Below are 14107 nucleotides of genomic sequence, written 5' to 3' on the forward strand. Positions count from 1 at the left end.
CTGGGACTGGAACAATCCCAGACTCAGGCAGGGCTTGTCAGGGATCAGCAAAGTCTTGCCCTCGCCTGAAGTGCCGTTTTCAGGTTTGCTTTCACCAGGGTTTGGCACAGCTCTCCCCAGCCAGGGCAGCTGGCTCTGGAGGGGCTCCTTTGGCAGGCTGGAAACCCCTTGGACAGCAAACAGGGAGAGGCTGGGCTGTTCCCTGCCATGGCTGGGGCTGCTGCTGGTGACGGTGCAGCGAGCACCACAGGCTCTGCCAGGGTGTGCAGCTGCTGTTCTGGGGCAGGCACCACCTACAGAAGATAAAAGCAGCCACTTTCCTGCTGGCAGACAGCTGGATGTGCTGACAGAGTCACACCCATCCTTCTCCCAGAACAGTCTGATTTCCTCAGGAGAAATGCAGTTTTTACACTTTATGAACCAAGCAGTGCTCATTAATTTTTTATCTTCTAGAATGGTGCATACTTTGAAAATCAAGTTGTGATCTGCCTGCCTCTGTTACCTCCACCAACAACAGGGAGGCCATCAGAATATCTTCCCTCCTTTTGCAGGACATACAAACACAATATTTGTAGAAACTTTTCATGTAACCATAAAAAACAACATGGCATAGGAGGCAGGGACTCTCTCTGTAAAGTCTCCAGAGACTTGATCAGTACTCTTGAGTTTCCAAATGTATACAAAGCTTTATCACAGAAAATATTTCTCAATATTTGGTTTACAAAGCAGTCCACAGTGGTCAGGTACAGCTCTGGAGCGGGATCCAGCAGCCCAGAGCCACTGCCCCAGGCAGGGCCGGGAGGTGCTGGTGGCACAGGGCAGCGCTGAGCCCGGGGCACCAGGCAGGGCTCAGGGGCACGAGCAGCAGCCAGGAGGGCGGGCAGGGGCCAGCTGGGGCCAGGGCAGGGGAGGGCGCCGCTGCCTGTCCCTGTCCCCGTTACCTCGGAGAGGCCCTCGCACTGCACGTGGGCCTGGATCCACTCCAGCCGGTCCGAGTTCTCCTTCTCCCGCACGCCCTCGTTCACCTGCGAGCACAGCTCCTCCGCCTTCTCCAGGGCGTGCCGCAGGTGGCTGTGGTCGGGGTGGTTCTCGGGGGTGTTCTCCATGATCTGCACACAAGCAAAGGCAGCATCAGGCTCCTGGCAGCGCAGCTCAGCTGCGCTCGTGTCAGCCCCACATTCCGTCCAGCCCTCGCTGCCGGCAGAGCCAGCCCCACGTTTATTTTGCTCCTTGGCAGAGGTGAGAAATGGGACGCAAACACTACTTGGGAGCAGCTGGACTGCAGGCCTGCCTGCACAGCCTTTGCACCAGGACACTGCTGGCTCCTCTGACAGAAGCACACACATCGCAGCCAAACCCAGAAATGCAGCCACGACTGCTGAAGGAACCCCCGAATCCCAACATCCTGTTCATAATCCCCTGTGAAAGCCTTGGGCTGTGCTCCGTGTGTTATTTGGGATGGGAGATGTTAAGCAACAGGTGGAAGTTAGGAAAGGGCTGTAAATCCTCCAGCACCACCAGCACAGGGGGAACCTGCAGCAATCCAGGCTCAGGGGAGGGAATGGCACTGAGGGGAAAGGCAAATAGGAACACAAGGTTGGCTTGTTGCTCCTGTTATCTGAATTTGAAATTTTCTCTCAGCACTCGCTGCCTTCTGGTTCTTTGGGTGCAAGCTTCAGCTCTGGTTCAAATGGAAAATATTGATTAACTTTGCCAAAGCCCAAGGAACGATCCCATTTTCTGTACTGGAATCGAGTATTAAAGGACATCCCACATTCCCCAGCGCATCAGAGACCTCCCAGTGACAAAGCCTGGCACAAATCAGGAAACCACCCTGCAATTAAGGTGCAAGCAAAGCAGCCCCAAGCCCACCACGTGTGCAAAGGAACGTACATTTTTAATGATTAGTGGGTATCTGGTTACCCGTTGCATAGGCTTTAGCAGAAAACTCGATAGTGGCATTCCTTTGCAGCGAGGATCCATTGCCAACCTCTGAAACATTAGAGAGGGAAAATCTGGTTAGTCAGGTGGCTTAAACCCCCAAAAATGAGCTCCTCCAAGAAAGGAAAAGGGAAGGCAAAACATGAGCACCAATCCTCAGCTAAATCTGCTCTGAGATCCCATCAGAAGGAGAACTCCTGGTGCTTTGTACAACACTTCTTCACCTGCCTTGTCTGGACAAAAATCCCAGAATCACCAGGGCTGGAGGAGCCCCCCAGGATCACCCAGTGCCACCCCAGCCCCACCAGCATCACCCCAAACCCTGTCCCTGTCCCCAAGGCCACATCCAGGCTGCTCTGGGACAATTCCAGGCACTCCAAACCTCCCTGGGCAGCTCAGCCCAAGGCCTGACCACTCTGTGAAGGAAAAAATGTTTCCAGTCTCCATTTTGAACCTCCCCTGGTGCCATTTGAGGCCATTTCCTCTCCTTTCCCTTGGGACAGGGCAGCAGAGCCCAACCTCCCCCCGGCTGTCCCCTCCTGGCAGGGACTTGTGCAGAGCCACAAGGGCCCCCTGAGCCTCCTTTGCTCCAGGCTCAGCCCCTTCCCAGCTCCCTCAGGAATGCTCCAGCCCCTTCCCAGCTCCCTCAGGAATTCTCCAGCCCCTTCCCAGCTCCCTCAGGAATTCTCCAGCCCCTTCCCAGCTCCCTCAGGAATTCTCCAGCCCCTCCCCAGCTCTGTTCCCTGCCCTGGACACGCTCCAGCCCCTCCAGGGTGGCCCAGAAGTGACCCAGCCCTCACAGGAGGTGGTGCCTCCTTTGCTCAGCAGATCAGCCGGGCGAGAGGATGCACAGACTTCCCAGGGGCTGCTGCCTCTCCTACCTTGACAAACTCCTTGAAGTCGGGCACCTCGTCGGTTTTCTGCTGGATGAGGGCGGCCCCGTTGAGCTGGCAGCTGCAGAAGCGGATGTAGGGCTGCATGTGGGGCAGCTGCGCCGTCAGGATGTCCCCGATCATCTTCACCGGCATCTTCTCCCCAGACATCTTCTTCCTCACGCGCAGGGCCCTGGGCAGGGGGTGGACAGAGAGCCACTCCTCAGTTATGGAACAAGGGGTGGGCTCCCATTCACTGGGGAAACCCAGGGAACCACAAACACAGCGGCCACACGATTTACTGCAGGGTACAACAAACAGGCTCTGCTTACTGGCTGCTGCTTTTACACACAGGCACCAGTTGTGGCACTTCCAGTCTGGGTTCTTTGGGTCTGGATTGAAGGCACTTGAGACAGTCACTCGTGTTGGGACTCAGGTGTTTATTATTTCTTATCAGTGAAACAGTCTCACTGCTGTGAGTCCTGCAGCTTTTCATTAGAAGGCACAAAATGCCCAACAGTCTCTGGTTCCAAGGGCTTTTAAGACTGAACTATCCAATGAAGAACTGACACCTGGATTATTTTCCCTTTTACCCCAATAACTGATCCCACAGAGCTGCAATGTGGATTTTTCTGCCCAATTACAAAATGCCACCCAAACCCATGGAGAAGGAGGAAGAAGAAGGTGAAGAAGAAACCCAGGACCACACCCTGTGCCCTCCACCTTGCTTCCATCCACAACAGACTAAAAACCCCAAACCCTCAATTTCCCACCCAGTGGCACACCTGCACTGCTCTCTATAATCCATTTCACACTTCTGTGGGTTCCAGTCTATCCTGAAGTCTGGGAAGCTTTCTCCATGAGTGAGGGTCAGAGTCAGTGCTGCCCTGGGGGTCAGGGCACCCCAGAGCAGACACAGAAATATTCCCTGGGGTGCCCTGGGTTTGCACATAACCTGGGCTGCACTCTCAGCCAACACCTTTCCCTCTCCTGCTGATCCAGCTGCTGCCTGACTTGAAAGCAATGCCAGATCACAGGTGAGAGGAACAGGAGGGTAGCTCCCTTTTCTCTTGGCTTAGAAAGAGAATTACTGATGTGTGAGTGAGGCAGGGGAAACCCAATCACTTTGAGTTTTTAGCCTGGTGTCCTAAGGAAAAGTTCATTGTCACTTGTCCTGTCACTGCCACAACTTTTCAACTTGTGGGCCATTTTCAAATACATCTTACAAAAAAAGGGAGATACTGCAAAGCTGCAAAATCCCTGTAGGTTCAGTAAAAATTAGCAGCTGAGTAGGGAAAGAAAAGAACTTTATTAAAGCTTTTGCTTGCCAAGGTGCAGGTTTAACTGTGCCCTCACTCAGCCTCAGAGCCTTTGGAGAGGGATGCCCTGGGCACAAACCCTTTGGAACCAGGCAGGGAAAGTCCTGCCCTGTGGGAAGCCTTGGCAAGCCCTGCTCTCCAGGGGAGAGGAGGATTTGCCTTCTGCAGCCCTGGAACCAAGTGAGTGCAAATGGCAGAGAACTGCTGGGTTCTTCTCAAGAGCTCACAGCAAACCCTGTCCCCAGTTTGCTTTTTCCCCCAAGGAGAAACACGTGGCCCTCCTGGTTAGGATTTGTGTGACTGGCAATGTTTTCATGCAGACAAAAGGAGAAGCAGGGGAAGAGCCCCAGGGTTCTATTTTTGTGAAGTATGGGGGGGAAAAAGAACTTACTTCAGTAGTTTTATATTGCACATAATCAGCTCCTTCCAATTCACAAAAATCATGGCAACTTCTTTTTCTGTGACCAGCTCAGACTCCATCAGTGGTTTCTGGAAGATCTGGGGAGTGAGAAGAGGCCATTTAGAGTGCACAGGGTAAGTACAGACAGACCCAGCACACCCGTCCCTGACATCCATGGTGCTCCCTGGGACTAAAGGAGACCCTCGGGTACGAGGAGCTTTAACAGGGAATACTCTGAATTTGTAGGGGTGCTGGTGTTAATTCTGATCTGGATAACCTGTTGGAAACCTGGGAATTTTAGCAGAGCTCTCCTGCAAAAGATCCCAGGATTCCCTTGGTAATCCAGCTGAAAATAGGTTTTACTTTGGACTCTTCTATGGAAGACCTGATTTCTCTGAGAGTCCCAAGTGTTGCATATCATGAACTCTTCTTCAAAAAAGGACTTTGCTTCTCTGTCAAAGGAATTGTCCCTAGCTGGCTGTACTAATTCCTTTTTTCCTGCCTCTAAAGCCAAGCACAGGCAGTGATAACTGAACCCCACTGCTCAGCTATCACTCAGTACCACTGCCCCCCTCAGAGCACAGGGAACGTGCTTCACTCCCGAACATTTGTTTAAGGTTCACAACTTGTACATGAGCAATAAACACTGAGAGTCAGGAGCAAAAGGGCTTTGTTAGAATGGTGCTTCAACGATCAGCATTTTGGGGATGGCAGCACAGGGACTGCCATGGTTTGCCCCCACCCACAGCTGTATCCATATCTGTATCTGTATCTGTATATCTGTATTTGTATCTGTCTGTATATCTGTATCTGTATAGCTGTGTCTATCTGTATCTGTATATCTTTATCTGTATCTGTATAACTGTATCTGTATCTCTCTGTATCTGTATCTGTATTTGTCTCGATCTGGATGTGGATCATTATATCTGTATCTGTATCTCTAGCTGTCTCTATCTGTATATCTTTATCTGTCTCTGTGTCTGTATCTGTATATCTGTATCTGTATCTGGCTCTATCTGGATCTGGATCTGGATCAGGATCTTTATATCTGTATCTGTATCTATCTGTATCTGTGTCTGTCTCTATCTGTATATATTTATCTGTATCTGTCTCTGTATATCTGTCTCTGTCTCTATCAGTATCTGTGTGTGTATCTGTGTATCTGTATCTGTGTCTGTATCTGTGTATCTATCTGTCTCTATCTGTATATCTTTGTCTTTATCTGTCTCTGTATATCTGTCTCTGTCTCTATCTGTATCTGTGTGTGTATCTGTGTATCTGTATCTGTGTCTGTATCTGTGTATCTGTCTCTGTCTCTGTCTGTATCTGTGTATCTGTCTCTGTGTGTGTATCTGTCTCACACAGCTAAAGGAGGGCAGGGCAGGGTCCCCAGGGCAGGCAGGCCGGCAGGGCAATGCCGAACTCTGCAGAGTGCAGAACTGCAGCGGCCGAGGGAGGAGGGGCCGGGCTGCCGCACCTCTGTCACCAGCTGCAGGTCGTTGACGTAGTTCTCCTCGGTGACGATGAGCTCGTGGATGTAGCCCTGCCGCTTCCTCTCCGTGGGGGTCAGCATGTCCAGCAGGTGCAGGTCTGCACACCCTGCAAAACACAACAGCGCCGGCCTTCAGTGGGGCTGGGGGCACAGGGACCTCGCTGGGGCAGCCACGGCGGCACTGCATGAACAGCACTGGGGCCTGCTGACTGCATTACTGCTCTCATGGCACAGCTTGCATGAACAGCACTGCTGCCTGCTCTGCTGCCTGCATTACTGCTCTCATGGCACAGCTTGCATGAACAGCACTGCTGCCTGCTGACTGCATCGCTGCACAGCACTGGGGCCTGCTGACTGCATTGCTGCACAGCACTGCTGCCTGCATCACTGCACAGCACTGCTGCCTGCATCACTGCACAGCACTGCTGCCTGCTGCCTGCATCACTGCACAGCACTGCTGCCTGCTGCCTGCATCACTGCACAGCACTGCTGCCTGCTGCCTGCATCACTGCACAGCACTGCTGCCTGCTGCCTGCATCACTGCACAGCACTGCAGCCTGCTGACTGCATTACTGCTCTCATGGCACAGCTTGCATGAACAGCACTGCTGCCTGCCCTGCTGACTGCATCACTGCACAGCACTGCTGCCTGCTGCCTGCATTACTGCACAGCACTGCTGCCTGCATCACTGCACAGCACTGCTGCCTGCTGACTGCATTACTGCTCTCATGGCACAGCAGCCCTGCATGAACAGCACTGCTGCCTGCTGACTGCATCACTACACAGCACTGCAGCCTGCTGCCTGCATTACTGCTCTCATGGCACAGCAGCCCTGCATGAACAGCACTGCTGCCTGCTGACTGCATCACTGCACAGCACTGCAGCCTGCTGCCTGCATTACTGCTCTCATGGCACAGCAGCCCTGCATGAACAGCACTGCTGCCTGCCCTGCTCATCCATTCCTGCTCTCATGGCAAAGCTCCGTCTCTCAGTGACCCCAGCCATTCCCTTGAACACATTTTTCATTCAGTACAGCCAAGGCCATCTCTGTGTGTGTGAACTCCTCCCTGGTGGCCAAGCCTGCAGCCTCCCTCACTCTGCCTGCCCGTTCCCAGCCCCTCCCTGGAGCCCCCCGACCCTTGGGCTGTGTCACTCCAACCCCACAGGGACGCCTGGCAGTGCCAAAGGGGAAAGGGCTCCACGTGGTGTGAGGGAAACACAGAGCTGTCCCAGAGGGAATCAGGGAAGAGCTGCAGGGATGCTCAATATTTGAGGTTCACCTTGACCCCTCTGCTCACAGAAATCCTGCTCAAGAAGGGCCTGCAGGGCCTCTTCACTTCTCCACACTTCAATTAAAAACTGCTCCCAAATATTTGAAGGGCCTGAGCCAGGACATGCAAAGGTCACTGGAGATCCCCACTGATGTCTGGGCCGGGCCAAGGGTGGATTCTGTTCTCCTTTCTGTTTAAAAGCCCAGGAAAAGGCTGGCACTGAGAGCTGCTCTTCCATCAGTTCTGTCCTTCCAGTGCTGCAAACCTCCCTTGCACTGATCCCCTCAGATGGGAGGATTTTCATATCAATTCCACAATCTTGAATTTTCTTTTCTACTCTGAATTAGACAGAACATTTAATTCCATTCTTTCTTCTGTAGGCCATTATTTTTCAGCTGAGCCTAATTAAGTTCTTCTGAGACTGGAACACAGAATGCTTTCTTCCAGTTTTTGCTACTTTTCTGCATAAAATCCAATGCATTTCAAAAAGCAAAGTTGATTTCAAACAGGTAGAAAATGTTTGGCTCTAAAAATGATCTATTTAACTATTTTCATACAACCAAAATTCTCCAGGTGAATTCTTTCCCTCACCCTCAGCAAATTCAGTATATTCCTCATGGAAACAAACTTTCCTCATGGAGACATCAGGCCCCAGGTAACTCTTTCAGTTCTTTGCATATAAGGTTAATACTTAGGGAGTATTTCCTGCATTTTTGGCTTCCTGAATGGAGCTCAGACAATGCCACTGAGAAAGTCCAGGTGTATCACCAATATTTCCTTGGAATACCAGCAACATCTGCTTTAACTGATCTGTGCTTCTGAAAGGGGAATGATGGATTTGACTTCAAAAAAGAAAAAAAAAAACCCAAACCAACCAACCAACAACAAAAAATAACAACAAAGCAAAACCAAAACCCAAACCCAAACCAAACCAAACCAAACAAACCCAGAAAAGGAGATACAGCCAGCCAAGGTTGTTTCCTCTCTGACTCTGAAGTTGGGAGCTGGGATCAGGTGGGAAGCAGAGTGCCACTGACAAGGCTCCCTTGAGACACAGGATGTCACAGCCCTCCACAAAACACAATTCAAACTTGGAATAAAAAGCAGATGTGGAGAAATATCATCTTTCTGCCAAAACAATGAATTTTGGCCCCTTCCAAAAGCCAGAAGTTCCATCTCTGTTGAATAAATGCCTGATTTCAGAGCAGTTTCTTTGGTACCAAGTAAACCACAGGTCTAAGAAACAGCCCCAGCTCTCCCAGTGCTTCATTAGAAGAGAAGCAAGTGTTGAATTGCTTTTCCTTGGGGAAGTTATTGTTCAAAGATGTTCAAAAGCCTTGGCCTGAAGGTGATTTCCAAGCACCAAGCCCATGGAGAGAGCACTGACATTTTGAATAATGAAGCATTTTAGTGACTCCCTTGGCTGCCAGCTGGGCTGTGAATGGGCTGCTCTGAGCCACTGAAACACTCTGCTTTTGGGTATGCAGGATTTGAGGGGGGAAAAAAAAGCCCAAATGTGAGCAGAACATCCCAAAGAGACTTTCCTGGTAGGAGATTTCTTTGTGAGGTGCACAAGTACAGAGATTTTTCTTGTCTTTGCATTAAGACACTGAAGAAGAACTGGATTCCTTTCCAGGTGGAAATGTCTGGCTCCTTCTTCAGGGATGCCAAAGAACTTTGGTGAGTTGGATTCCACAGATCACAGAGTCATGGAATGGTTTGGGATGGAGGGACCCTAAATCCCCCCCAGTGCCACTCCTGCCATGGCAGGGACACCTCCCACTGCCCCAGGCTGCTCCAGCCCCAGTGTCCAGCCTGGCCTTGGGCACTGCCAGGGATCCAGGGGCAGCCCCAGCTGCTCTGGGCAATTCTTTGCTCCAATCCAGTAAAGGCAGGGAAGGATGGGGAAATGGCAATAATGAACTTGGTTTGTTCCCAGGAGGGTGAATCCATGAATTCTGCCATTCTGGCTGGGCTTGGAGAACCAAGAGACAAATGTTGGAACTGCAAATCTGTGCCTTGACCTCCCAGCACCGCAGTCCTTGCAGATTAATGGGCTCCAGAAATGTAAAAAATCATTTCAAATCCTTTGCACAGAGTAAAGATGTTGTTCCTCTTCCTTACAAAGTCATCCCTGAAGATCTGGGTCTCCCAAAACAAACAGAGAGCCTGAAACAAGATGCTGCTTTTTGGGAAGGGAGGTTCTGCTGTGTGAATCACTGATCCACATCCATGGCCTGGATCCCTTTTCACCTGGGGAGGTTTTCTAAGCAGTGCCACTGTCAGATTTCCCTACAAGCCTTGAGCTGGCCCAGGCTGTAGTGACCAGGTCACAGGAGACAGGAATCTGTCCTGTCTGAGGAACCAGGAGCAGGCAAAAGTGATGTCCCAGTTTTCCTCCAAATCCTTTAGGGGAAGGGAACAGCACACCAGGAGAGCACCCCTTCACTCAGGTTAATTATTCACAGAACCCAAATCCCTGGGGCTGGCACAGCCCTGCCAGCCCAGGCAGTGCCAGCTGTGCCCCACGGCCACCTTGTCCCCAGCCCAGAGCACTCAGTGCCACCTCCAGGGCACACCTGCAGGGATGGGCACTGCAGAGCTCCCTGGGCAGCCCCTGCCAAGGCCTGAGCCCCCTTTCCATGGGCAAATTCCTGCTGCTGGCCCAGCTGAGCCTGCCCTGGCCCAGCCTGAGGCCGTTCCCTCTGCTCCTGTCCCTGTTCCCTGGCAGCAGAGCCCGACCCCCCCGGCTGTCCCCTCCTGGCAGGGACTTGTGCAGAGCCACAAGGGCCCCCTGAGCCTCCTTTGCTCCAGGCTCAGCCCCTGCCCAGCTCCCTCAGGAATTCTCCAGCCCCTGCCCAGCTCCCTCAGGAATGCTCCAGCCCCTTCCCAGCTCCATTCCCTGCTCCAGCCCCTCCAGGGCTCTCCTGCAGGAGCAGAACTGGACCCAGCCCTCGAGGGCCTCTCAGTGCTGAGTTATTTAAATCACAGCATTTCAACATTCAGCTTTCTTAGCACCTGTTTCAGATGTAACCAATTCCTCTGAAATCTCCTGGGATGGACCCTCCACTGAGAGGCCACCCCAGGCTTTTGGTGAGGACATTGGGATCAAACAGATCTCTCCATCTGCAATGCCCCACCCCATTTCTCAGCTATTTTCAATCATTTCAGCAGGTTTGGAATTTCTCAAGCAGACCAGTGTGTCCAGTTCCTGTCAGAGCAGAGCACTTCCCTCTGAGGTGCAGGGAAGGAGCTGGAAAGAAATGTGGGCAGTCCCACTGGCAAAACGTGCAGCATTATTTAGGGGGGGACCTGCCCCCTCTGCAATGTTCAAAGGTCTGGATGTGGCACTGGGGGATGTGCTCACGGCTGCTGCTCCAACCTCAACACTCCAGAGCCACCAATTCTACCCATCCCTTTCCAGAGGCTGCTTGGGGACAGCAAAATCCCACGTGGGAGGGCAAGAATGCATCCAAAAAATGCAAATCACAGAGTTAACCAAGGCCTGGAGGGGTCTGGAACACATCAGGAATCAAACCTGACCCCTGGCTTGTGCCCCAGGGCTGTGAGAGGGCACTCAGGGCACAGGAGCAGCAGCCACAGGCAGAGCCATGGCTCCCAGCAGAGGGGACTGCAGAGCCCCATTCCACAGGGAATTCACAGACACAGGTGCTGAGCAGGCCCTTCCCTTGGAACCAGGAATGTGGGAACCAAATGCTGTATTTAAATGTTCCAACCTCTTTTCAAACAATATTTTATCCTTTTTTCACTTTCATTTGGCAGAGGGACAGCTCTGAGATCTGCTTCTGTGACCTGACAGCACCAGGGAGGGGCTGGGGCTGTGCCAGGAGGGGTTTAGGTTGGATTTTAGGGCAAGGCTCTTCCCCAGAGGGTGCTGGCACTGCCCAGGCTGCCCAGGCAATGGGCACGGCCCCCAGGCTGCCAGAGCTCCAGGAGCCTTTGGCCAGCGCTGCCAGGGATGCCCAGGCTGGGCTTGGTGGGCTCTGGGCAGGGCAGGGCTGGCACTGGGGCATCCCTGGGGGTCCCTGCAGCTCAGTTCAAGAGCTTTGCTCATTGAAGTCCCCAGGTGGGCAGTGAAGTCTTGGGGAAAACCATTTCCATTTGAATTGCTCCAGGACAATGTCCTGAAACCCAAAGGTCACCTCAGCACCGTGAGGAGCCCTTGGCTCCCCTGCCCTCTGGGCCAGTTCCACTCATGCAGTAATAGCTGAGGTACATTGCTCCTGAATCTACTGAAGTTGTCTAAAGTAAAGTTAAAAACAAGTCATTTGTCATCTGAATTTACTGCACAGAAGTTGCTAGTTAACAAGTTAAATAGCTGGAGTCAGTAACCACAAAAAACTAAAAGTGTTTTAAAACCAGAGAACAAAACCAGAATTTCAGTCATTTTCCTTATGGGAATAAAATGTGCTCAGTGAGCTCATGGGGACAGAAAGTGAAGCCCCTAAAGCTCCTAAAGAATTGAGGTTTGAATAAAACTGATCCTGAATATAAAGCAAAATGTTGTTGATAAACCCACATTTCAGACTTAAGAGATGCCTTGGACAGATTTCAAGTATTGAAAAGAACAAACTCTGAAAGAACTTCCATGGGAATTCTTTGTCAGCAGTTGAATACAGAAGGAATTCCCACAAAGAGTAAAACCAGTGAAGAACAAAACCCAGCAGCACTGGCAGCCTCTGGAATTCCAGTTTCCTCTCCACCCCTCAAGTGACAGTTCCTGTGCAAGGGGAGAAGGCGCCTGGCACAGGAAGTGAAGACACAGAACCAATTCCTGGAATGCCAGGATGATTTGGCTGGGAAGGGATTTTAGGGATCAGCCAGTGCCACCCCTGCCATGGCAGGGACACCTCCCACTGCCCCAGGCTGCTCCAGCCCCAGGGTCCAGCCTGGCCTTGGGCACTGCCAGGGATGCAGGGGCAGCCCCAGCTGCTGGGGCAGTCCCTGGCAGACTCCCTTTCTCACACAGATCTATTTTTATATATTTATATATATTGCTATCCATAAAGACAAGTCAAGCAGTCACTGCAATGCCTTGTTCCCTGCAGCTCAGGGAGAGTCCCTGATGAGGAGGAGGAGGAGGATGAAACCCTCCCTGCTGAGCTAGCAGAGCACCCTCAGGGACTCAGGGAGCAGATGAACCCAACAGAGATTTCAGCACTTGTCACTTAAGCCCCCAGGGAGTGTCTGTGTCTGGCACTCTGTACATGGGATTCATTTTGCTCTTCTGCCTGAGGCACCAGCAGCGCCTCGTGTGTGTTCAGCTGGGCCAGCAGCAGGAATTTGCCCATGGAAAGGGGGCTCAGGCCTTGGCAGGGGCTGCCCAGGGAGCTCTGCAGTGCCCATCCCTGCAGGTGTGCCCTGGAGGTGGCACTGAGTGCTCTGGGCTGGGGACAAGGTGGCCGTGGGGCACAGCTGGCACTGCCTGGGCTGGCAGGGCTGTGCCAGCCCCAGGGATTTGGGGGTTCCCTGTGAGTCCCAGAGGGACAAGCCCAGGCTGCTCCTCCCAGTCTCCAGAGCTGCCCCCAGGACCTTGGAAGGCTCCAGCCCCAGCCCTGAACACGCTGGGGGGAGAACCTGCAGCCTCAGGGCACTGCAGGAGCTTCATTTTCCCTCTCACTCGATGTCAAGAGGAAGAAAAGAGCAGCACCTGAACCCCCTACAGCTGCAGCACTGCAAATATTTCACTACAGATTCAATCTGCACTTCTGGCCTGAGGTCACAGACCCACAATGTCCCTAAGGGCCAGAGCTTTCAGTCCAATCAGTTTTTCAACCCAGCAGCTCAGGATGGGAAAAGAGGGAGAGGCTCTCATTCAAATGTCACTAAATGCACAAAATACTGACAGAGTGGAGTCAAACCTGGCTCCATCCCCTCAGAGAGCACTGAAAATCACAAGTGGGATGTGCTGTTCCATTTCTGCAGTTGTCAGCAAGTGGCCATGATGGAGAAGAATTAATTTTATGGTAGAAATGAAAGATGTATTACTATTTAAATACTGTCCTAAAAAGAAGGAAAATCTCTGCAGTTGTTCATATTTTCAGACTTGAGCTTCTGGCATAAAACACATCCCAAATCCAGGTAAACCCATGGCACACCATGAAAGAAGATATAATTCATCTATTTAAAAAAAATCCAAATCCACTGATTGGTCCCTGGGCAGGGAATCAGAGAATCCCAGAACATCCTGAGCTGGAAGGGACCCTCCAGGAGTCCAAGGACACGCCAGCACTTCCCCCTGAGCCAGAGGGGCAAAGGCTGCAGGGGGCAATGATGGATCTGAGCAATTACGGGGAGACCACGTCCCAAGAAGCCAGGCAGGGGTCCCTGGAGGGGCCAAGAAGCCAGGCAGGGGTCCTGGAGGGCTCCAAGAAGCCAAGCAGGGGTCCCTGGAGGGGCCAAGAAGCCAGGCAGGGGTCCCTGGAGAGCTCCAAGAAGCCAGGCAGGGTCCCTGGAGGGGCCAAGAAGCCAGGCAGGGATCCCTGGAGGGGCCAAGAAGCCAGGCAGGGGTCCCTGGAGAGCTCCAAGAAGCCAGGCAGGGTCCCTGGAGGGGCCAAGAAGCCAGGCAGGGGTCCTGGAGGGTTCCAAGAAGCCAGGCAGGGGTCCCTGGAGGGGCCAAGATGCCAGGCAGGGGTCCCTGGAGGGGCCAAGAAGCCAGGCAAGAGTCCCTGGAGGGGCCAAGATGCCAGGCAGGAGTCCCTGGAGGGCTCCAAGAAGCCAGGCAGGGATCCCTGGAGGGGCCAAGAAGCCAGGCAGGGGTCCCTGGAGGGGCCAAGAAGCCAGGCAGGGGT

General features: G+C 52.6%; 1 protein-coding gene across 2 annotated transcripts in view; it reads right to left on the bottom strand.

Moving 5' to 3' along the window:
- ITSN1 (intersectin 1) overlaps window positions 1–14107 on the bottom strand; it is a 107405-nt gene that overhangs the window by 6270 nt on the left and 87028 nt on the right. For both annotated transcript variants that reach the window (XM_084226747.1, XM_084226746.1), the window contains 5 exons: window positions 6010–6131; window positions 4524–4630; window positions 2823–3006; window positions 1894–1992; window positions 942–1109 (listed from right to left, as the gene is read on the bottom strand). In XM_084226747.1, coding sequence (XP_084082873.1) covers window positions 942–1109; window positions 1894–1992; window positions 2823–3006; window positions 4524–4630; window positions 6010–6131 — 680 coding nt within the window. The remainder of the gene's footprint in view (window positions 1–941; window positions 1110–1893; window positions 1993–2822; window positions 3007–4523; window positions 4631–6009; window positions 6132–14107) is intronic.

Source organism: Fringilla coelebs (genome assembly GCF_963513975.1).
Source record: "Fringilla coelebs genome assembly, chromosome: 2".
NCBI classification, from domain to species: Eukaryota; Metazoa; Chordata; class Aves; order Passeriformes; family Fringillidae; genus Fringilla; species Fringilla coelebs.